Raw genomic sequence first — 24,042 nt, forward strand, 5'->3', positions numbered from 1 at the left:
TTATTTTTTTAATTGATTTTTTATAATTTTATTTTTAATTTTATAATTTTTTTTAATACGAGATGTACTAGCTGCACGTGATCAATTTTTCATGATTGTAGTAATTATTTTATAAATGATACAAGATTAACGCCGTCATAATCTTAATATATTTTTTAAGAGAAGCTAAATGCTAAAATATTTGATTAACCGGAATAATGGAAGGTGTTATAGCTTCAATACACGAATCTTTTGTAACGAATAAGACAAGAGAGATGCGGTGGCAAAAGTCGTAAATTCATTAAACGTTCTGGTCTTTTTTTATGCATCTGTTCGTGTCCAATTCGTCGGTCACAAAAATCTCAAATCGTGCGCATCGTCGTTTCATCACCTTAAATTAAACCCCGATAGCTAGCACTACAAAAACCCTAAACCCTAAGTTCCACAGGCCCTAAAAAATAACTCAACAATGGTTGATTCTTCTGATTTATCAGCAAAAAAGGTTAAGAAGAAGCGAACGCTGAGTAGCCATGAAGAGAAACGACAGAAACCTTCCAAAATAAACCGGATTGATCATGATTCAGCGAAAGAGAAGGACTCGAAGCAAGAAACTGAAGAAGTTGCGGGTCCATGGAGGAATTTGCAGCTGATTTTATCGATTCAAAACAGAGAAATTCATCTTCAAAAGTTTGACCCTTTCTCTCTCTCTCTCTCTCTCTAATTGTTCTTTCGCTGTTAAATTTTAGAGTTTCAAGGAATTATTTAGGGTTTTGTCTTGACTGCTGAGAGAATTGTAATGCAGGAAGGTTGAACTAGCTTATGATTTTGTGAACTCGAGAGAGAAAGGAGGAGGAAAAGACGCCGATGTAGACCGTGAAACGGTGAAAGTATCACGAGTTGTAGCTTTTCTGAATGATTGGGTACAGTCACTTTTGATTTCTACAGATAAGAAAATCGAAGTTGATGGAGAGGGAGTTATTGAGGCGTGTTTGGATTATAGGTGCTGGGCGATTTTCAAGTTTTGCTTGGAGGAGTCTTTGAGATTGCAGGTTTCTTTGAGTATTTCAAGGAACCTTTTGAGGGCTATAGGGTGTGTTGCGAGAAATGTGCTTTCTGTACTGACAGTCCCATCTGTTCGTTTGAAAGAATCATTTTTTACTGGTTCCGGGTTTGAATTGTACAGTGTTGTGCTTGATTGTGTTTCTCTGGTGTTCTTATCTCATGGTGGCTTGTCGAACGAGAATTTGGACTTGTGGATTTTGTCTATTCTTCCGGTTCTTGAATTTGTTCGCAAAGTGTATGGTGAGAAGCTCGAGGGTGGCAATGTGGGTGTTTTTGCTTTGCGGTTCTCTTGCTTGGTGCTTGAGCCATTTGCCAAGTTCTTGAGGGTTCATCCAACAAGGAAAAATGGATTTCGTGATTTTGTGGATAAACTCCTTGAGCCATTGTTGCATTTGTTGGGTGTCTTGCATCTTCAGAGTAATGAAAGCAATCCTGGCTGGACAAGAAACTTGCTAGTTGCTGTCGAAGAGGTTTTATCACAAGGGTTATTTCATCCAACCCACATTGATGGATTTATGAGCTTACGTGTTGCAGAGAAGTATTCTGCATCCAATGATGGAGAAACAAAGGAGTCAAAAACTGTTATTCAAAGTTACCACAGACATTTCTTTGATAAACTTGAAAGAATTATTCTTGCAAAGAAGGAATCTGCTATGAGTGGCTTAGGAGAATTGTTCTATTTGCTCGTTGATCGTGTGAAAAAGCAAAAAGAAACTTTAGTTCTGTCCGAAGGTATGAAGATAGTGGAGAGAACTGAAGGTTCAAGGCACTTGTCTGGTCAACTATCTAAAACGTTATATGGTAGCAGTACTCCTCTAGACACTAGTTATGGACCCAGTATTTTGAGTGCAGAAAAAAGAAAATCACTTTTCAATTTCTTTGTACAGATTACAGACCCTCTTTTGCTTGAGATAAATGGCTACCTTCAATCGAAATTGGAAGTACAGCCTCTATTGTTGGATGTTCACTGCACAATCAAATCTATTAATAATTTACTAGCCTGCTTTTTGCGTGAAAAGCTGTACATAAAAACAGAGGATATATCTGAAGGGGCTTGCCTTAATTTCTTGAAGAAGGTTTACAATGCTATATTGCCATTCATGGCCAATTTACTTTGTTTGCCAACATATAATGTAGATTCACGAACACAAGAGACCTTAACTTTATTAGCAAGGGAGCTAATTGCTGCTGTCGGGCACCTATTGGATATCGAGTATGAAGTTATCGAGAATGATTTAACCAGGTTATGGTTTATCATGCTTTCCTGCTTGGCCTTTGGCTATTCATTTAATGATGCACCAAATGAATGCTCGTTGACATCTCAGATACTAGGACTTGGATGTCAGCTGGTCAAGCTTTACAGTGAACTTCGACAGGTTAGTCGAATCATTCCTTATCTAATAGCACATGCTTGCTTTAAATCTGCCAAATAAGTTTGGCATGACATTGAGTTTTTGAAATTTTATCTGTGTCTTGTTTCATGTCAGATGGTTTTCATGTCCTGATGTTTTTTCTTTTAATTGCTGCAGGTGAAAAGTACTATCTTCGCAATCTGCAAAGCAACAAGGCTTATAATATTATATGAGAAAGGTGGTGATGCTGAGCTGAATTATGACAGTTTGGGATTCTGCAAAATTTCTTTACCACATGCATCATATGCAAAAGCAGTGGAAATGTTGTTTTGCTCACATGAATTTAAACTAGCCATTCGCAATGATATATACTCCATACCAGAAGGGCAGGCAAGTGAGTGCATTCAGCACTTAACTGCAGATCTATCAGAATCCATGGAATGGATGAAGACTACTTGCTCATTGGCAGACGAGGAGGTGTTTGGTGAATCAAATGCAAATTCCAGCATGCATGGTTTTGATCTGCAAGTGGAACTTTTTGGAAGAGGATTGTCTGAAGTATATGCTCTGGTGCTAGATTCATTGAATGTCACAGCTGGGAACAGCACCATTGTTGGACGAACTATGAAGGACTTGATGGCTGTAATTTGTCCATACATGAGTATTCTGGTAGGACCGGAGTCAGAAAGTGTCAATGAGTTCATCTCTTCTGTGACAGGAAGAACTTCTGATGTCAGGCTTGCTGGAAACACGCATGATATGCTGAAATTTGGAGTGTCCACGCACTGGGTCCTTGTGTTCTTTTCTCGCATGTACATGTCATGCCGAAGTTTATACAGGCAAGCAGTCAGCCTTATGCCTCCAGATGTATCAAGAAAGATGTCAGCAGTAATGGGGGATCCATTTACAGCATATTCTGCAAGGGATTGGATGAATAAAACTGAGTGGACAGATGGGGGTTATTTTTCTTGGATTCTCCAACCATCAGCCTCTCTGCCTGTCATTATACAATCTATTTCTGACATTTATCTTCAGGGAGATGTTGCAGATTGTTGTCCTCTGATTTATGTATTGCTTACTATGGCTCTTCAGAGGCTTGTTGATTTGAACAGGCAGATAAAATCTTCTGAGTATCTGCAGCAAAGCAATGATAATATCGTTCAATTTAAGCTGCTTGATGATGCTGGCTCATCACTGTACTCCAAAAGGAGCAGAAAGTGCGGCAAACGCATTGCTATTTTTAAGCAGGAGGCAACTGATCTTACTGAGTTCCTGATGAGTTACCTCTCCTTATTGGATAATGAACGACTTCCAGTCAACTCTTCTAATGCTGCAACTTTTGTAGATACCTGCAACCAACCTCTACATGGAAATGATAAATGGGTTTTTGGTGTCAGTTCTGTGAATGAGAAGTCATTGCCTGCTGCAACTTGGTGGATTATTTGCCAAAATATTGATATATGGTCCCCTCATGCTAGTAAGAAGAAGTTGAAGATGTTCATCAAGCATGTGATCCTCACTTCTCTTCCATATATAACAAAAGGCTGTGCACAGGTGGGAAGGCATCACACAAATGAAGCCCACTTCCTGGATAAAATTTCTGTGCATCAAATCTCAGCAGAACTTCTGGCTGATTCTGTTCTGTATGAACATAAAGTAAGACTCAATTTACATGCAATAACCCATCCCTTGCTTGCATGCACACATCATAATTCAAATATTCAGTTCTGAAGAAGTGTTGTATTGCATAATGTTGATACTGCCTCTTTTCCTAGTTTGTTCGCAGGCATTTGGCATCCAGGTTTTGCAATTTATTGGAGAAATCAATCCTACCACTATTTGGAGACGTCAAACTGAACATGTCACCTCAATGGAAAGAGGGTTTAAGTGCACTTGAGAACTCATATGTTGTTTTAGGCAGAAAATCCTCTACATGTGATGAGTTGACAGGGCAGAAACCAGCTTCCCATTTATTGTCTGAGATGGCTGCAGATATTTCCAGAGAATCAACTGCTGTGAAATTTTCAGCTTGTCAAAGTTTGCTTAGGCTTTTGTGCTGGATGCCAAAAGGATACATCAATTCAAAATCATTCTCACTTTATGTTACTTGCACACTCAACCTTGAAAGGTAAATTTGTATTTCTCATCATTTCAAATCCATTATGCTTCAACATGTCTTCATTTTATGTTTTTACTTTTAAGCAAGCATATGCAGATTGCTTATGTAGGTTCTGCACAATAGATGAATAAAAACGTTCCCAGTTGAAGTCTTGCCACATGGTACATGTAAAAATTGTGACGTCCACTAGTTTTCTGTATCCTTGGAAGGATATGAAATTATATGTGCTTGGCTGCTTGCAGTGATTAGTCTTTCACTTGAAGTTTCTGTTGATACGTATACCTAGTGTGATATAATGTATCCTTAAGTTTCATCTAAGCATGGTGTCTACATGTATGCAAAATAACCCCACCCCACCCCCCACAATTACTCTCTCTGTTTCCTCGATTACATAATGATACGTGCTTGCTGTTATTAGCCTTGCTTTCACTTGGGGTTCTTGTGATACATATACCTAGGATGATGTAACATCTGCTTAAGTTTCACCTGCACTATCTTTATTTCAGGCTTGTGATTGGCCACCTGTTAGAATGTGGGGACTCATTCTTCTCGCATAAGCAGTATGAGCTTTTAAGGTTGCTGGTGGCCTGCCGGAGGACTCTGAAATGTCTAATTATGGCATATTGTGAGGAGAAAGTCAGAACTACTCATTCTTCACTCATTCCTGTTCTGTTTGAGGATGTACATTCTGTATTATGGCTTTCCAGATCAGTGTCTGAGGTGTTTAGGCTTCAAGAGACACTGTCAGAAGATAAAGCTTGTGAAGTTGCTGATATGATATTTTCGTTGATGGATCACACATCATATGTGTTCCTGACACTAAGCAAATATCAATGTCCTTCTGCTGTCTCCATAATTGCTGAAAAACCTTATACAGAGCAACTCAATTCTGATGTTACCCAGGAACAGAGCAGTGTAAACGAGTCTCTGCCATGTTTGGATACCTCCAACGATGTTGAAAGCTGTAAAAGTATTCTCCTCATTGCTGAAAGTTTGAAGGAACAGGCACAGGACTTAATTATTTCTTTGAAAGATGCTCATTGCAATGAGAAATCGAGTGATGAAATTGATGTTGACTGGAACAAATTATCTTCAATGGTCTCTTGCTTCAGTGGGTTCATGTGGGGCCTAGCATCTGCATTGGACCACTCCAATGCAACAGATAGTGATTATAAGGTGAAGCTGTTGAGATGGAAATGTGAAGTCATCTCAAAAATTAGTCATTGTATAAATGCATTTGTTGATTTTATTTGTTTTTCTTTCCACATGCTGTTTGTCAAGGATGATCTCCAACCAAATCATTTATCTGCGGCTGGAAATTTTGTAAAGTCTGATGATAGAGACAGTTCACTGGTTTCAGGTGACTCTTGGAAAGTCACCGTGAATAAACATGGTTCACAGTCGGAAAGCGTTACCTCTATTGCTGGTATTCTAAGTAAGCTTGACTCATATGAATGCCTACCATTAAATAAGGAGTGGTTGCAAAGTTTTCTTGAAGGTGATCATCCTAAAGAAGCGGTATTAATCAGGCAGCTATTAATTGCGGCTTCAGCTATTGTGAAGCTCAATTTGGGGACTAAATGCACTCCTTTGTTGTCTAGTTTGGTGCCAAGTTTTACTGGCATATCTCAAGTCTTGCTCTTGAAGTTAGCAGATGGTACCGAGGTACCAAAACCATTCTCTTATGTTTGGTTAGATGGTATTCTGAAGTATCTGCAAGAGCTAGGGAGTCATTTTCCCATAACTAATCCTACCTCAACTAGAAACGTGTTTTCAAAGCTATTAGAGTTACACTTGAAGGCTTTGGGAAAATGCATATCTTTACAGGGGAAAGAAGCTACTCTGACTTCTCATGATAAAGAATTGAGCACTAATACACTCCACAGTCATATAGGACCAGCTTCTCTTTCTCATCCATACTATTTAGATGAATTTAAAGCAAGGTTGAGGATGTCATTCAAAAGTTTGATAAGAAAACCATCAGAGTTGCATCTTTTGTCTGCAATACAGGCTATAGAGAGAGCACTGGTAGGAGTGTATGAAGGCTGCCCAATAATTTATGAGATTACTACTGGGAATGTAGATGGTGGAAAGGTTTCTTCAACTGTTGCTGCTGGCATTGACTGCTTGGATCTGGTTCTGGAATATGTTTCAGGTAAAATTCTGATTTCACTGCTGTACATCGTGCAGTAATTTCTTTTACTTTTTGCTTTTTGGAGGAAGGGGCAAGTCAAACCTGATTCTCCATACTCGACAAACAGGCAGCTACCAATCCACCAACAGTGATTGGTACAGTGCATAATGATGTTCAAAATTTATTCTCTTGTAATTGCAAATTGTTGTGCTAACCATCTACTTGCTTTACAGGTCGTAAACGTTTAAATGTTGTTAAAAGGAACATTCAGAGTTTAGTTGCTGCCTTGTTCAACATAATTCTGCACGTGCAAAGTCCATTAATATTCTATCGGATAGCAATGGATAGTGAAAGGTATAATGGACCAGATCCAGGAGCAGTCATTCTTATGTGTGTTGAGGTACTAACAAGAGTTTCTGGAAAACATGCTTTATTTCAAATGGATTCCTGGCATGTAGCACAGTCTTTACATATACCAGCGGCACTGTTTCAAGATTTTGATCAACTGAGAATTTCTCATGGTCGAGCTTTATCTAATTCTTTGTTGAACTCGGGTAACCAAGATTGTAATACTGTGGGAGGCAGGGATACCTGTGTTGTAGATCTACAATTCTCCGTGGAGTTATATACTGCATGCTGCCGGTTACTGTACACGATTCTGAAGCATCACAAAAGGTCATTATCATGATGTTTAGCTCAATCCTGAAGAACCTGATTGCTATGTTCATAAATGTTGCAGTTAGATTTGTTATCATCAGGCCAGACTCATCATACACACATAGCAAAGAAGTAAAACTGAAAGCATTGGCATTATGTGGAAGGATTTATCTATTGTGTCCTTTAATAGGACAGTGGAATGGGCATTTCCTACTTTGATTCTACTTTGATAGTTGCTGTTTTCTTGTTTGCTGATGCCTAAAGATAACTGTTGACATAAAAAAAACATGCTAAAACAATTGTATACAGTGCTTAGGCATTTTGACCATTTCAGAATGTTTCTCTATGCTATGTTATAGTTGTCTCTACTTGATAATGCACTCCTCATATATCATTCTCTGTTTCCTAGCTGTCATTTATATCCTTCTTGGTATGGTTTTATCTGTGTTTTATCTCAAAGTAATTTTTATATGCAATCATGACGATTATTTTGTAATTCCAGTGAGTCAGAAAGGTGCATTTCTTTACTTCAAGAATCTGAGCGTGTTCTTCTTCATTGTTTGGAGATGGTGGATGTTGATTTACCAGTCAGAAAAGGTTATTTTTCGTTAGGAGTTCATGAGGGGGTAAAATGTGCTTGTTCTTTCCGGAGGATTTATGAGGAGGTATGTGATGTTATCTTAAGCTTGCAGTGTGCAATGAATATATAGCCTGTCTTGTTTCAAGTTAAAGTTATTATTATTCATCTTCTAATGGGAAAATGAGATGGCCTTTTTATTTGTTCACATAAGCAATTAGCAAAGCAAACATCATAACATGGGAATTTATCTGAAAAAGTTTCTCGATGGTTTGTTTGTTGACCCATTGACATCACCTCTGTTCTTAAAACAGACAATACGGGCCTAACTGCAGTGACTATAGGGTTTGATTGCAAGCTTTTGGATGGTGAACTTTTTGGTGCATGAACCCCTGCATCTTGTCTTGAATTAAAACCCTTAAGAGCACGCTTATTGTGGATTTTCCCACAACATGTCTAGAAAATTTGGCTACCATGCTTGAGCTTGAGCAAGTGGCATTTCTGAACTTCCGGCTGAACAAGAATCTATTGCAAGTTTACTCTTGATAGTTTAATCAGACCTCTGTGGCAGTTCACATCTAGCATGTTTCTGGTTTATGCATTGCGGCTACAAGTATTGGTATTTTTAAAAAAATAAAAATTACACATCTTGGCTTCTATTAACCGTGCTTTAATTTGTTTGCTATTATTATTTACAGTTAAGGCAGCAAAAAGATGTCTTTGGCCAGCACTGTTTCAAGTTTTTATCCAATTACATTTGGGTCTATTCAGGATATGGCCCGCTTAAAACTGGCATCAGAAGGTGGTCCTCAACATCTCATTTTCATGTTCCTTGCAATTTTTAAGCACAGTGGTGATCATGGTTCTAACATATGTTAGTCTCATTGCAAATTTCAAACTGGATTCATGCAGTGCTAACAAAAACAATTTGCTTTTCAATTGATGTGCAGGGAGATAGATGAAGCTCTGAGACCTGGTGTGTATGCTTTAATAGATTCCTGCTCAGCAGATGATCTTCAATATCTGCATTCTCAATTTGGGGGTAATTGAACTAAATATCATCATGCTGCATGCTTTAATCAGTTTTTTTTTCAAGCATGGCTCCATGAGCATTGTGACCTTATTTTTCTTTGGGTGTCACTGCCTTTGCAGAGGGTCCTTGCAGAAACACATTGGCTACTTTGCAGCATGATTACAAACTGAATTTCCAATATGAAGGAAAAGTTTGATTTGATTAATCTTAGGGTGAATATATATCCCAGTTATCAAATTTCATTCAGCAACTCTTCAAATCATGGCGAGAAAATTACAGTGACATGTTATCTTCCAGTTCCAAAGAGCAGTTTAGGATCCTAATCATTTTTGGAAGCCAGACACCATGTGCTAGTGGCCATAAAAAACGATGTTGCCCATATGTAGTGTTGGGGCCTCCATGTGGTCCAATGTCACCAGCTGCAGCGAAGGATGAGTTTTTCATTCAGCCCTCACAAGTGCTATTGACTGGCACCTAAAATTTTGTAGCTCTAGGTTTATCTGAAGAGAACTCCACCAATTTTGTCCGGGGGTGCGGTGAGTCCTGAGTGTTATTCTTCAATGATATTTCTTTTGGCTTTGTTGTATTTTTTTTTTCTATGTGAATATCCAATTCTTCGAGTGTAATGGTGTTTTGATGTTGCCTAGTTGCAGTGCAGATTTTAGAGAACAAAAGCACCCTTGTTATTGTTTCCATTAATTCGTTAGATTACATGCCTTGTGGTGAAAGAAGAAACATGCATCGTTTTTAGCACTAGTTGAATAGTCATCGATTTGGCTGGCTTTTGTATTAGCCATTCCCTGCTTCCAAGTTTTATTGCATTCAGCCTTGCTATTAGTTTCATGTTTGTGGAGTACCAAAAACATTTTGAGGTCTAGTTACAAGCGTCAGAAGTTTCACTCTTAATGGAAGATGATGGCTTCTAATAGTTTTGGAATAAGGCGTCCTTAGAGTTAGTATGACAACATTCTGCTGGCCATCCATTGTTTGATTGCTGAGATATGGTTAGTGTTGTTTTTAGAAATGGTTGGTGGCAAACTGATGTCTCTGAAATGTGAGGATTTTCCAATGGAATTTCCTAGTTCTTCTAGCCTATCGAAGTTTTCTCTGAGTTTCCTACCCTGAAATCTTTGAATTCTACAATGGTTGATGGCAACTTGTCCCTGAAAGCTTGACAAAACCTGGCAGGCAACTTCAGTTAGGTTGCAGTGGCATTTGGTGAATATATTTATTCCTTGTGTTTGTACATGAAGGTAGCCTGTTTCCCACTCATAATTTAGGTGGTTCGTCAAGAAAACAATAATAACAATCAGTAATCCAGAGAGCTTATGGAAAAGTGATTCAAACATGGATGATGTTTATGTTCCAGATATCAACCGCTATCCACTAAGCATCGATAAAGCAACTCTCGAGATACCCAAAGAAAAGCAGTGTGGATATGAATGCATGGTGATCAACCAGGATTAGGGTTTGAACTTTGAAAAGAAGGTGATTTGTTTAATTAATCCCGAGTTTATGGTTGTCTCAACGCTTAAGCTTTATTTCTGTGACACAGTGGGATTCTAACAGGCAACTAGTGGACCACCTTGGAGCCTCAAAATATGCATCTTCTTTCATGGAAATTGGTTGGTCCACCACCATCACTGACTGAATTTTATCGCCATGCCTATTGTTAGAGTATATAACACTGTTAAGAGTCATTTATGTAGCAAACTGACTTTATATATATATATATATATATATATATATATATAGAGAGAGAGAGAGAGAGAGAGAGGGTACAATTATGCAATATGCTTTGATAGTATTTCTAAAGCGGACAGAGAGTTCATTGATGGTGGGGATATACTTGATTTGCTTAATAGATAAAGTTTGATTAAACAAGTATAAGGTTAGCAGCCCTTGATCATTTAACCAATTGTCAAATCCATCAAATCAACGGCCCAGAAACTCCCATACCAACTTAGTTCAATAGCCCGTAACAGACAGTTCCTCTGCTATAAATATACCGGGCCTAGAATTGTTGACGACCTCTTGAATGTTGATAACTTTGCAGACATCTCCACGCCAAGAAAAAGAGAGCAGCAATGCATTACTATAGGAGAAGAAGTGACTCCATCTTTGATGCTTTCACTCTAAATCCCCTGCCATATCCAGTTCTCTTAATCTTGGCAGTACTATCAATATTTCTTGGCATGTCTTGGTTCTTTAGCTATGAAGACATGGTGGAGACTACTGAGGAACAAATGGGTTGGGTTCTTTTGGTTGTACCGTTAGTGCTAATAGTCATAGTTCGATGGCTTTCATCTATGGAAAATCCTGACATGATCTTTGTTATGTCACCATGGGACAAGCGCCGGAGGACACACCACCGGCCATCAGAAGGGAGCTCTCCTTGGGGTGTGGCTGCTTTCATTGTGTTGCTTCTTGTTTTGGTGCAGTTTCAATCTACCTTTCTTGATAGCTGGCTTGTTTGATGCTACGCCTATACTAATTGATATGGATTGAAGATCAAGTAGTTTTGTTCTGTGGCTTTAGTTTATGTTTGAACAAACAGAAATATGAAATTATTGTATATGTATGTTGTAGAGGATGATGCATTAAGATATGTGTTTGGGGCTTGAGTGTTCATGTTTGTTAAATATTGCTTTGGTTGATAAGATCTTAATGAAGTTTTTTTCTTCATCAGCTTATACTGGCCATGTCAAATTAGTATATGCTCTTTATCTGGCTCAAATTTAATCTTGAATTGATTGATATGGTCTGAAGACTAAAACTCACCCTGATGAAAGAACTATCTGCCTGTTTGGATGCTGAGAAAATTCCGGAAATCATCTTAGCTCGTATAAGAAAATCAAATCATAGAACTTTATTTCTCTTGGCCCAAAACTTGAGACTTTTCTTTTCTTGTACGAGATGAGATTTTCCCGGTAACGACGGAAACCTTGAAGATAAGTGATTGGTTTATTTTAATGTCTGTGGTTATTAACTTCGCTTGATTGATAAAGATTAATAATTGTTGCAGAAGACAAGTTATCGCTCAAGACACTAACTTGAATTTCAAGTTAAGCGGTCATCAGTCAAATTTGTCTCATCCCCGCAGAATCACCCCACAGAACAAACCTACCAAGCTATAAGTAGGCATGGTAATGGCAATTCAGTGTCCACTGAGTACTCTTGAATTCTAAAAGTCATAAATTCTGTGAGGATCCAAGAATTTTCCATGAAAAGAAGTAATTGAATGAGGGACCGAAAGCCCAATTGCAGATGTCACTGTCTGTACCTAAATACCGGCAGCTACAAGCAACACTTTAATTACTTTTATAATGAGAGCAAGCTGCTTGCTTATCTCGCTGTTTAGCCATATGTGAAGGTCAGTTTCATCCATCTAACGCTTTATCTTGGGTCATGCTGTCGTGGGAGAAGAAGAGTCTTTATTATGCTGTCGTGGGAGATAAAAAAAAGAAAAAGAGATTAGTGAACAAAATCCATGAATTTTTATTATCATCCAAACCTACCACTGCCTTCGTGGTCCAATGCTCATCGAGCCTCGTGCAAGAGAAAATCATCAAAGAATGCTTGTGGGGTCTAGCTTTGCAATGACAATATTTTCTGCCCTTGTCAATTTATCAGCTTCGATTGAATGGAAAATGAAGCATCTTCTTCCATTTTAATCCTGGAAGTTGGCGAGGGCATCGAAGGACTTTGATTCAAAACCCTTTCTATGGGAACAAATGTATAGCAAAATGGGCTATACTGGTGTTTGTCTGTGATTCTTCATAGCTACAGGAGATCATCTTGGACTCACTGACAAACACCTGTTTTCTCGTGTTTGTCCACGCCAAATTTAGCGATAAATGAGCATGGGGATGGCAAAGGAACGAGGTGTTGACCATGCCAGTGAGGTGGTGATTTAGTGGCTGCCTCCCATTTAAACCAAAGGAACATAGTAATCTTGACCAGTCTCTTGATTTAGATCGAGCAGGGCTGGAATTCATAGGTACACTGAACATTTTGCTCACAACAGTGAGCAAAAACGAAGTAAATTCTTTCAAAGCATCATATCACACCATTACAGTGCTTGTATCACACAGAGATGGTATTGCCTGACAAAGAAACTCAAACGATTCCATGATTTTAAGCTATCTTTAAGACTATATGGTTAATCAACATTTCGCAGAGTTTTTCCTCTTCTTTTTCGCTGATTTATTTACAAATTAATGCGACCCCCGAAGAGGTCCAAACCACTTGGAATGAAACGAAGATTGATAAGAAAGCAACATTAGAAGCAGCACCACGAAAACAGCAATACCCCAAGGGAAGGAGCTCGTGGAACGTGGAGCTGAATCATGCGGCGAATCTCTGAGTCGATAATAGAGCAGCCAATCGGTAGAAGATGAAGCCATGAATAAGATCAGGAGGATAGGCAGCAAGAAAAGGAATATTTGGAGGTTGACTGCAGAGTGGCGCAACTGGGCCTTGTAGCCTGAGTAATGGGAGAGCCATAATAGGGAAATGACAATGCCAAAAATGGCTAGCAACGGGAAGGGAGGAGGAGACATGGAGGCCACGGTCTGGCCTGTCCACCCTTGTTTCCACTCGGGGCCCCTTCTCTTTGGATAGAACCACTCCATCTCTTTTGTCCTCTCCTGTTTCTCAATCCAAGCAAGCAATTCAATGGCGAGTTTCTTCAATTCAAGGGAGGTGATATGGGCTTTGTTTGCTTTAATTTCAAATTTGGTTAGGGAATATGTGCTTTGATTGTAGAATCCTTAAAGAACTTCTTTTCGGCTATTGCACACTCAAGTTTTGATACCAAATCCATCGCATGCAACCAGAAAGAAAATCTGATTGCTATTTCTCTTGACAGCATAAAGAAGTAATGGCAATGCCAGCGAGCTTTCTACCTCGTTGATAGTGTATTTTTAGTCCATATCAAGATTTCACGAATTCAATTCTTAACAAGTGCTAAAAACTAAATTAATTTTATATCAGAAAAGTTGTTAAGCTCGAGTTTTTTTTTTTTTCTTCTATCACTAATCTGTTTCGGGAAAAAAAGAAGAAAATAATAAAACAAATCTTCATTTTTTTTAGACTAAGAAATCCAAGAATTTAAAAGAACAACTAAATCTAGAGAGAATAATTAATTTGAAATATTAATTATGTCGTATACCTTAAATGAGATAACCTCTTGTTTTTTCTATTTTGTATTTTGAATAATAGAACATTATGAGGTCATTTTTTATGTTAAAGTTAATAAGGATTCATGGATCTATCCAACAACTTGACTTTCTTCTGGGTTAAGTCAAAAATTTAAAAGGTAAATTACTCTAAACATCCTATAGTTTGTTATTTTTTTAATTTGCAAGCTTAATCAAAACTTGTTGTAAAAATCAATGAAAAAGTAATAATGCTCTCATATATATTAAAACATGGAAACTAACCACCACCATACAATTCATTATATCTCTTCATGCTAACCTTTTCTCCTCTCTAACCTCTTTCTATAAAAACTCACAGCCTTCCTCATAAAAAAGTTACTCCTATACTCATAGTTAACTAAACTCATCTTCTCCAAACCCACAACAATATGTGACAACAACTGTTCTTTTTTATAATAGCAAATCTAACCATCACCCAAAAAAATCTTTTATCCCCTATAGCCATGGATTTCAAGTGTGATAATAATATGTCGGATGATATTATTGAGACAAGGGTATAAACCGCCATAAATAACAATTGTTGCCTTTACACTAGTTTGAAGTATATTTTCTCTTAAGACCCAACTCTAAGAATCTATTGTTTGACTCAAGTACAATTGAGATCAATGTACTTAGCTCCGACATATGTAAATTATGAGTAAGGCATGACCTTAAGAACCACTTTTTCATTATTATTTATGTATCCATGTCATTCCTCATCAGATGGATAACCCCAACAAAATATTTCATCACAAGATTTCGTATTTTTTGACAAAGTGTAAAGGAAATTGAGCATGCATAAGAAAAGATATAAGTGATATGAGGAAAATTAAATCCTCTTTCAAAATTTCTTTGGTTCTTTGTTTTCCAATTAGGATAGTTGAAAATCAATCTCTTTTTCCCTAATATGTGTAGCCAAAATACCAAGATTTCTTGATTTGGGAGGATTTGGGTTTGGTGGCTATATTGGAGAGAGAGGAGGGGGGTGGGAGATAAGAAAATAATGGGGGTTAGGATTTTTTGACTTTTTTTTTTCTTGTTTATACAGGACTATGTTTTGAAAAAAAAGAGTTTATTTAGTCATTATTTCAAAGCTAGTACGAGCCTACCGGAAACTTGATCTTTTTTTGGATTAGATCAAAATTCTAAAGGGTAAATTATTATGAGCATTGTTTTGGTCATTTTTCTTCATTTTATAACCAGGTTTTTGAATATTACACAACATTAGTCAAAGTAGATTTTGAAAATCAATCAAAAGACAATAAATTAAAGCATAAAAAAGTAATCATTATCACACAACTCATTCTCTCTTTTCACATTAACCTTCTTTCATCTCACCTCTTTCTATAAAAAATCACAACCTCCCTCTTAAAAAATTACTCTCATACTTACAATCAACCAACTTCATCTTCTTCAAATCAATGACTTGTGACAACAACCGTTCTCTCTCATAACAATAGACCTATTATTTAACTCAAGTACAATTGGGATCAATGCACCCAGATCTAGCATATGTAGATGATGAGTAGAGCATGACCTTAAAAAGCATCGTTTCATTATTATTTATGTATCTATGTCATTCTTCATTATATGAATCACTACCAACAAAATATTCCATCATAGGAGTCCTCATCTTTTGATTATGTGTAGAGGGAATTGAGCATGCATAAGAAAAGATATAGGTGATATGAGGAATATTAAATCATCTTTCAAAATCGCTTTGGTTCTTTGCTTTTCAATCAGGATAGTTGAAAATCAATCTCTTTTTTCCTAATATGTGTAGCCAAAATGCCAAGATTTCTTGATTTGAGAGGTTTTGGGTTTGGTGGCTATGTTGGAGAGAGAGAGGGGAAGAAGATCAAAAAAAAAAAAAAACAAGGGCTAGGATTTTTTAACATTTTTTTTTCCTATTTATATAGGCCTGTGTTTTGAAAAAAAAAAAAAAGGTTATTTAGTCATTATTTCAAAGTTAGTATAGGCCTAACAAATACTTGGCCTTCTTTTGGATTAGGTCATAATTCTGAAGGGTAAATTACTCTAAGCATTGTTTTGGTTATTTTTCTTTACTTTACAACAAGGTTTTTGAATATTACACAACATTATTCAAAGTAGATTTTGAAAATCAATGAAAAGACAATAAATTAAAGCATGAAAGACAATCATTATCACACAACTCATTTTCTCTTTTTGGGTTAACCTTCTCTCCTCTCATCTCTCTCTATAAAAATTCACAACCTCTCTCTAAAAAAAAATTACTCTTATACTCACAGTCAACCAACCTCATCTTCTTCAAACTCACGACTTGTGACAACAACTGTTCTCTCTCATAACAACAGACTTATTGTTCAACCCAAGTATAATTGGGATCAATGTACCAAATCTAGCATATGTAGATGATAAGTAGAGTATGACCTTACGAAGCATCATTTCATTATTATTTTTGTATCTATGTCATTCCTTATCATATGAATAACCACTAGCTAAACCATAAGAATTCTCATCTTTTAAAAGTCCTCATCTTTAGACAAAGTATAAAGGAAATTGAGTATGCATAAGGAAAGATATCGGTGATATGAGAAAATATTAAATTGCCTTTTAAAATCTCTTTGGTTCTTTGTTTTCCAATTAAAATAGTTGAAAATCATTTTTCTTTCCCTAATGTGCAGCTAAAATGCCAAGATTTCTTGATTTGGGAGGATTTGGATGTAGTGGCCATGTAGAAGAGGCGGGGGAATGGAAAATAATATGGGCTAGGATTTTCTAATTTTGTTCTTTTTATTTATTCAGACCGTGTTCTAAAAAGAAGTAGCTAATAATCATTTTATTTAAATAATAGGGATTTTTTTTTTTTGAGCAAATTTTTAAGAATGTAAAGTGTTATCCACCTTTAAATTTCAAGTTGTGAAGTATAATATTTAAAAATTTGATTGCAAAGTAAAAAATAAAATAAAATAACTATAAGATGATTCAAGTAATTTACCCGATTTTAAAAGGTAGCAGATGACAAGTCATACATAACAAGAGCAACATCAACATCAATTTACCCTAACCAGGAGCATCAATATATAAACCGCATTGAAACCCCTTTTGCATCTAACCTTTATACGTGTGCAAATGCAAGACACTCTCATTTTAACAGCCATGGATAACAGATCCAACAGGCAAGAAGAGAAAAGGAGGATCCCAGGCATAGGAGAAATGGACAGAAGCTGATGCCTCCAAGGATTTGCCATTGATAAGCAGACAAGTATCACCATTCTTCACAAAGATTGATGGATCTACACTTTCCACTGTTTGAAACCCCATGCAAGACAGCTTTATCTGGCTTTGAGCACATCTGCAGTTGTTTGTCACTGTCACATTCCATTCTGGCTTCCCACTTATTTCTCTCCCACTTCGAACTGTGCCAATGTTGATGTTGTTCAATGAGCAGTCACATAATCCTGCATTTTCATTACACCAACTTTGGAAATCAATTTCACATAATCCAGCCTTCCAAGATTCATATAAATTATATTCATCAATAATCAATTTAATCAGTGATCTTGACATGCTTAGGACCCGATCACAGACACATATATATTCACCTTCATCCTTTGTCGAGGAGGGACCTTGTTCATGATTAACCTTCATGGTTTCAAAAGTTCTGTGTCTACCTTAGAAAAGGTACCGAGACCAAAAGAAAAACCCTTTATTTAAGCTTGACCAGAACAAATCGTTTTTCCTTATATCAAGTGATAACACATCTCCCTTTGCAAAGAGAAGCTTACAACATCATGAAATCAGCTCATGGATTTACCAAATTAAGAACAGCGGCATGTGTTTATAACATAGCCCAATTGTGTGATTTTCTTTTAATATTATTTATAACAAAAAAAAAAAAAAAAAAAAAGAAGAAGAAAGAGAAATACCATATGCATAGGCATGTGTTTGAGCAAGAGAGGACAAATTAGGACAGCATGGCCTTCTTACCTCTGGTAGCAAGACATAAAACAAGAATTGCAACTAAAGCTTTCATGAGACCTGCCATTGCTTGTCTTCTTGTTTTCTGGTTTGTGTTTTGCTGGGGGAAGGCAATCTCGTCTCCTTGACGGCTTTAGTAGCTAGACGGTTCATGCTCAGCTACTTTTATATAAAGTACATAGGAAAATTATGGTAGCGAAAAAGCTGATGTCGACTTCATTTCCTGTAGATTTTCTCAATATATATGCTTCCGTAATTGGTCCAGCCTTCCACAAAATGATAAACACTAACAAAAGCTCATTGCTTTTTCTTTTTGGACGGTTATTTAACTAATTTTTGTCATAAAAAATATATTTCACATTATTTACTAGGGTTAACATGATAATCAGAACAAACCCTTTTATCACCAAACCTAAACCTCCAAAAATACGAATTAGCGAGACTTATTGCACTGATTAACCATACCCTGGACTCTGGATTAATGCTTGCCCCGACAGTTCAGCTGTCAATTGTTTTTTTTTTTAATTGAGGGCAGTATTAAATTTAGTTCAAGGAATACAAGTGTTGCTGAATGCCGTGGCCATTTCATCAAACCTTTTTACAGTACACGGGTGTTCAGTCACGCATATGCCCTAGTCAATTAACACGTGTTGTGAACATGCTTTATGGCTATAGACCTGTCCGAGTCAGGAACCATCAAAAGGCAAATACTGGTCGGCATTTTGCATCTGGGCAGACTGGAGGTGCCTAGGACTGCTTGCACAAATTTCGAAAACAAATCGCAGAAAGCATGCAGAAAGAGGTTGTCCTAGAAGATATGTGAAGGGGGCTTCCTTGAGATCATAGCACCAACCTGATTTATGTTTGATCCTTTTCAAAAAAAGGCTAAGCAAAAGGGTTTGTTTGTTTTTAGGAATGGGAAAGAAATGGATAAATAATCAAAACTTCATTTAATAAGACTTAACTCAAAGGTTGATTACAGTAAGCTTCAAAATGAAGCAGCTCCTTTTTGCCCTTTATTTGTAATTGTTCCAACGCCAATTTCATATAATTAAGCAGCAACTTTCTTGGATGTTACAGAATTGACAATGGTAGCAAACTCAGGGCCCTGCATTCCAGGAAATCGCAGTGTCATTGTTAATACCTGCCCAGCTCGTTGGGATGGAGAGTATTCTAGGTACTTTTATGACAGCAAGACAGATTTTTCATTTGTGATATTGAAATTTAGAAGCAAAAAAGTTAATTGCGGTAATATTTATTACCTTCAAGGATGCACCACCGACAAGGAAACCATCAATATCTTCTTGCTTTGCAAGTTCAGCACAATTTCCTCCATTTACGGATCCTGATATGGAAATTCAGTTATAATTACATAACGAGCAACAGCAGTAAACAAGTTCTACAGAAGCAGAATATTGTGAGAAGTGGAGAATTCAAAGCAAAGGAACAATTTAGAAATGGGAAACCCTAGCAAAACAAACCGTTAACATAACTTTATGGTAATGGTCCATGACTGCATATTGGCAGAGATTAACCTCTAATTAGCACAAGCATAGCTGGCAGGTTACAATACTGCCCTGTTTTGCCCCAGTCTATAAAGAAAACACGAGGAAAACCTTGTGCATATTCATTTGCAAGTTCATGGATACTTTCCATGACCTAAGCAAGAGAATTCACTGAGGCAAAATCATGTTCTCAACATAACATGGCAAGTGAAGTACCTCCATATATAATACGAGTTTTTGATGCGACTTCTGCTGAGACATTGTTTTTAAGCCAATCACGAACAGCTACATGTACTTCCTGAGCCTGCGCAGGTGTGGCCACTACACCAGTACCAATAGCCCAAACAGGCTCATATGCAATGACTATATTATCCCAGCTGGGCACAGCATCTGCGGGGGTAATGACAATACTGGTGTTAGGTTCTTACATTTTAAACTATCATCTCATATTCCAAGAGAAAGAAACATCAGCAATAACCTGCATACGCCTTCAGTTGCTGATAACAAACATCAAAAGTTTTCCCTGCTTCTCTTTCTTCTAACAGTTCACCAATACAAGCAATTACTCCAACACCCTGGCTCAAGGCATAAGCTGCCTTCTTTCCTATAAACTGTAGTTCATAAAATTTCAGTAAAGTTCTACATATGTCATATAACAGCAAAAGGAATTATGATCTAATCCTTGCAGCCACTAAACTTTCACCTGATCGTCTTCGCCAATTACATGTCTACGCTCAGAATGCCCAAGGATAACCCACTTGCAGCCAATGTCTTTCAGTTGTTCCACACTGCAAATAAATTAAAGAAACATTTTGAAGACATTGAGAGAAGGCAATAGCATGGAAGCCTCGTAAAACAAAATAATCCTTGCTTGTAATTCCGTCTCCATGCAGCATTAGAACTATGGTACGAAAACCTCAGAGGTGAATTAAATTTAACTTGCACTTATATAGCCTAAAACAACAAATGTCTCAAAAATGGACCTGAAAAGAATTTCTCTTGGAAGAGATGTCCACCAATGTCCATGCAATTAATATGTAAATGCATAAAGCTTTGAAAACGTTTTCATAGGATAGAGTTGGTTTTTATTATGTTTTACTGGTCTTTTACAGGAAGGGAGTAGCAGTCGCCATCCCATCCAAACAAAGCTATAACTGAAAAGGAAGCAGCTAGCTGACCTGATTTCTCCTGTGAAAGCCCCACCCTTACTGACCCAAGAGTTCTGAGCTGATATCTCAATCCTGTCTGTTAAGGAAGACTTGACCTGATCGATGTAAATAAAGGGAGGTGCTACAACAACATCTGCGAAACTCACAGTAAACAATTTAAAAAATAAGAACCTCCTAACAACTAGATTTAAATTTCGACTTGAAAAAAATAATAATAAAAGAACATTATATAGGAAAAAAATTCCATGATATACAGATCACCTCCCTACCAAGACCAAAGGGGCACATTCACCACCACTAAAACCATGTCTAAATCATTTTGAAAACAACGGTGCCACTTGGGATGTGAGTCCATCGACAATACAAGTTTAGTCTAAACAAACATAACCAGTGAATGCCTATCAATTAAACTTGATAGCAATGAACAGATTAAACAGCAAAGCACAAGAAAAGATTTACTCACCGACATCAGACTCCAACTTTGCGCTGTTCAGGTCTGAAATGAGCTTGGTAATGGATTCCTTTGTTCCATTCTAAATACAGAATCAAAGATGAGAAACTGGGTCAGAATAAAAATCAAAACCTAAAAAGGGAAATCCAGTAACTATCTATCTCATAAAATTAGGCATAAAAGACACTTGTAGAACCATTGTCAAACAACAGACAAGGGCATGAGAGCCTAAACACTGCGCCAATTTCCAATCAGTAAGATTAAACAAGATACTCACACATTTCCAATTTCCTCCAACAAAGAACTGCAAGCATGAGAAAAAAGAAATATTAATTAATGGATAAAAAAATAGCAACATAGAGAACCAACAATCTAAACAATCAAATTTCCTTAAAAAAAGGATTCCATTTACCAAACTCGCTTCAAGTAATAATCTTGAATATTATTATTATTATTATTATTATTATTATTATTATTATTATTATTATTATTATTATATATATATAATAATAATAATAATAATAATAATAAAGACTAAAGTAAAGGTTACAAATATTATTAATAGTTAAAGAAACGAGATCTAGAGGAGACTTTGAATAAGGAAGCAGAATGTGAAAAGGAAAGGGTTAAAAAGGCACCTGTCCAGTGCCAGCCATGGCAAGGACTCCTCTAAGAGGTTTTCGGGGAGAAGAGAAGCGAAGAAAGGACTGGGAATGAGAGTTGTTGGTGTTGTTGTTTGGACATAAACGGCGAAGACCGGAGAACTCAGGCGCACAATACGAAGTTGCAGATTTTGGACCGGAGAGTGAAGTTGAGAGCATAGCCATGGCCGCTAGTCAAGTTTTTTTTTTTTTACCTTTTTTTAGGGAAAAAAAAAAAAAGAACGTTATGTTACTATTTGCTGGAAGTGATAGAGGAGAGGAGAGGAGAGGAGAGGAGAGGCAGGGTGGGTTTTGAAGCTGTGGTTGTTGTGTTTGTGCTTTTGGGTTTGTCGTATGGTGTGAGGTGGATAGTTGTTCGGTCCACGCGAGTTTTCAGAGCGTTGTCTGCACGAAGGATTTATAGGTTTGCAGCCCGTAGTTATATAATTTAGCAAAAATAAATTTATAGTATCGCAGCCTATAGTTATATAAAGTTAATCTCATCACCAAATAATATTTAGAAAATGAATTCGAAGAAGATATTTCTTGATAAATAACATCTCACTTTTTTTTATGTTTCCTTATAGTTTTAAAACTCGGTTAGACCCGAAATATCGATCCAAGACCCGGTTGATCCGGGATTGAAATCAGGTCGGGTTAAAGAAAAAACAGGAAAAAAAAAAAACCTAATGTAACCCGAATGATCTGGTAACCTGGTTGACCAGGTCAAAAATCCAATTGTAATCCATAGACTTTTATATTTTTTACTAAAATAAAATTGTTTTGATTTAAAAAAAATAACCCGAACAATCCGGTGACGAATCTAAAAACTATGGTATTCCCTTTTAAATAATTAGTTTAATGAATTCAGAGAAATCAGGCTTCATTTGAACATAGGAGTTATTATGAAAGACAAATTTCTATGAATTACATGTCTAGTGGGAGGAGGGGTGAGAGTTTTTTGGTTGTTGATGAGATGCTCAACGCGCTTCAAGAGCGAAGTAATAAAAATATCGAAGCTATTTACAGGTGTACGTGTCGCTTTTCTTCGACGAGAAAACGACGGTTGTCAGAAGTAAAAAACTTTCCGTTGCGGACGGCAACTACGTAGTGTTTGGAATTGTGTATAGAAAATATTTTAAAAAAAATTAAAAAAATTTTATTTTTTTATTTTAAATTAATATATTTTTATTCTTTTCAGATAATTTTAATATACTAATATAAAAAATAATTTTAAAAAATAAAACATATATATTATTTTAAAATATTTTAAAATAAAAATCACTTTAAAAAAAATTGTTACCACACTCTCAAATATTATTTTAGAATATGTAATTTTTATAATTATAATTTAAAAAAAAAAAAGTTTTAAAAAAATATAGTTAGCTATTGTTAATTAAATTTAAATATTTATTTGGTAAAAATTATGGTTAAGGTTTATGAGAAGCCAAAAACATATATAAAGTGTTTGGATAAAATTATGGTTAAATTTATTTAAATAATAATATTACCAAAAAAAAACATATAATTATTTTTAAATTTTTAATTATATTTATTAACATTAAATTTTACAAACCACCACGAATTACAACACTTTTTTTATTGCCTTTTATGCAGGCTTGTGTTGTGATTTAAAATACTAATATACATAGGAACGTCGAGTCCACGGTGTGTCAATATTCAATACCATAGTTGTTAGGAACCATACGGGGTATAATGCGGGGAAAAAACAAACTGTGTTATGGAGTTTGTGGGATTAATAGCATTATTATTTTTGTATTTTTATATATTTTTTATATATTAATATTAAAAATAATTTTTTTAAAATAAAAATATTATTTTAATATTTTTTCATATAAAAAAAAAAAATGCTAATATGTTATCAAACACCTCTTAGAATTTCCTTTTAAAAAAATGATTTTGACTTGATTGAATTTGAATTAGATTTAATTGACCTAATCATTCACCATTTCAACTAAATTATCTAGTTTTAACTTTAAAATTAGCTCAAATTAAAACTCAACTTGAGTGGCTCCTCATCTTGTTAGGCCAGACTAAGTTAAATAACCATGTTCAACGCCATCAACAGCCATAGCGACGTCGTTTCTTTCCATCATGAGTAGTATGATAATTGTCTCTCTTCACTGCCGAGCGTATTTGCTCCTGTCACGTGGATATTCACTACCAGTCTTCAGGTCC

At 36.3% G+C, this 24,042-nt stretch overlaps 4 protein-coding genes across 5 annotated transcripts; 2 read left to right on the top strand and 2 right to left on the bottom strand.

The window, feature by feature from the left end:
* The first annotated feature begins 328 nt into the window (after positions 1 to 328).
* On the top strand, positions 329 to 9,626 carry LOC118040539 (uncharacterized). The gene is made up of 10 exons (XM_035047508.2): positions 329 to 666; positions 782 to 2,417; positions 2,571 to 4,049; positions 4,169 to 4,521; positions 5,019 to 6,667; positions 6,880 to 7,321; positions 7,806 to 7,968; positions 8,579 to 8,682; positions 8,831 to 8,922; positions 9,033 to 9,626. The coding sequence occupies exons 1-10, from the start codon at positions 449 to 451 to the stop codon at positions 9,107 to 9,109; spliced, it is 6,213 nt and encodes a 2,070-aa protein (XP_034903399.1). The 5' UTR covers positions 329 to 448; the 3' UTR covers positions 9,110 to 9,626.
* Positions 9,627 to 10,930: 1,304 nt separating this feature from the next.
* Positions 10,931 to 11,601, top strand: LOC118040540 (uncharacterized). Its single transcript, XM_035047509.2, has one exon. The coding sequence runs from the start codon at positions 11,001 to 11,003 to the stop codon at positions 11,388 to 11,390; it is 390 nt and encodes a 129-aa protein (XP_034903400.1). The 5' UTR covers positions 10,931 to 11,000; the 3' UTR covers positions 11,391 to 11,601.
* A 5,455-nt stretch (positions 11,602 to 17,056) lies between these two features.
* On the bottom strand, positions 17,057 to 18,858 carry LOC118040505 (TPD1 protein homolog 1A). 2 transcript variants are annotated; one of them, XM_035047474.2, is made up of 2 exons: positions 18,087 to 18,858; positions 17,057 to 17,557 (listed from the first exon to the last, which is right to left on the bottom strand). In XM_035047474.2, the coding sequence occupies exons 1-2, from the start codon at positions 18,142 to 18,144 to the stop codon at positions 17,247 to 17,249; spliced, it is 369 nt and encodes a 122-aa protein (XP_034903365.1). In that variant the 5' UTR covers positions 18,145 to 18,858; the 3' UTR covers positions 17,057 to 17,246. The 2 variants fall into 2 exon arrangements, with proteins under 2 accessions (XP_034903365.1, XP_073265050.1); XM_073408949.1 differs by lacking the exon at positions 18,087 to 18,858 and adding an exon at positions 17,702 to 18,018.
* Positions 18,859 to 19,004: 146 nt separating this feature from the next.
* On the bottom strand, positions 19,005 to 22,153 carry LOC118040503 (triosephosphate isomerase, chloroplastic). Its single transcript, XM_035047473.2, has 9 exons — positions 21,841 to 22,153; positions 21,480 to 21,506; positions 21,215 to 21,284; positions 20,761 to 20,884; positions 20,286 to 20,370; positions 20,061 to 20,193; positions 19,799 to 19,972; positions 19,340 to 19,422; positions 19,005 to 19,185 (listed from the first exon to the last, which is right to left on the bottom strand). Exons 1-9 carry the CDS (start codon positions 22,027 to 22,029, stop codon positions 19,129 to 19,131), a joined length of 942 nt encoding a protein of 313 aa, XP_034903364.1. The 5' UTR covers positions 22,030 to 22,153; the 3' UTR covers positions 19,005 to 19,128.
* Between the last annotated feature and the right edge of the window lie 1,889 nt (positions 22,154 to 24,042).

Source organism: Populus alba, chromosome 4 (assembly GCF_005239225.2).
Source record: "Populus alba chromosome 4, ASM523922v2, whole genome shotgun sequence".
Lineage (NCBI taxonomy): Eukaryota > Viridiplantae > Streptophyta > Magnoliopsida > Malpighiales > Salicaceae > Populus > Populus alba.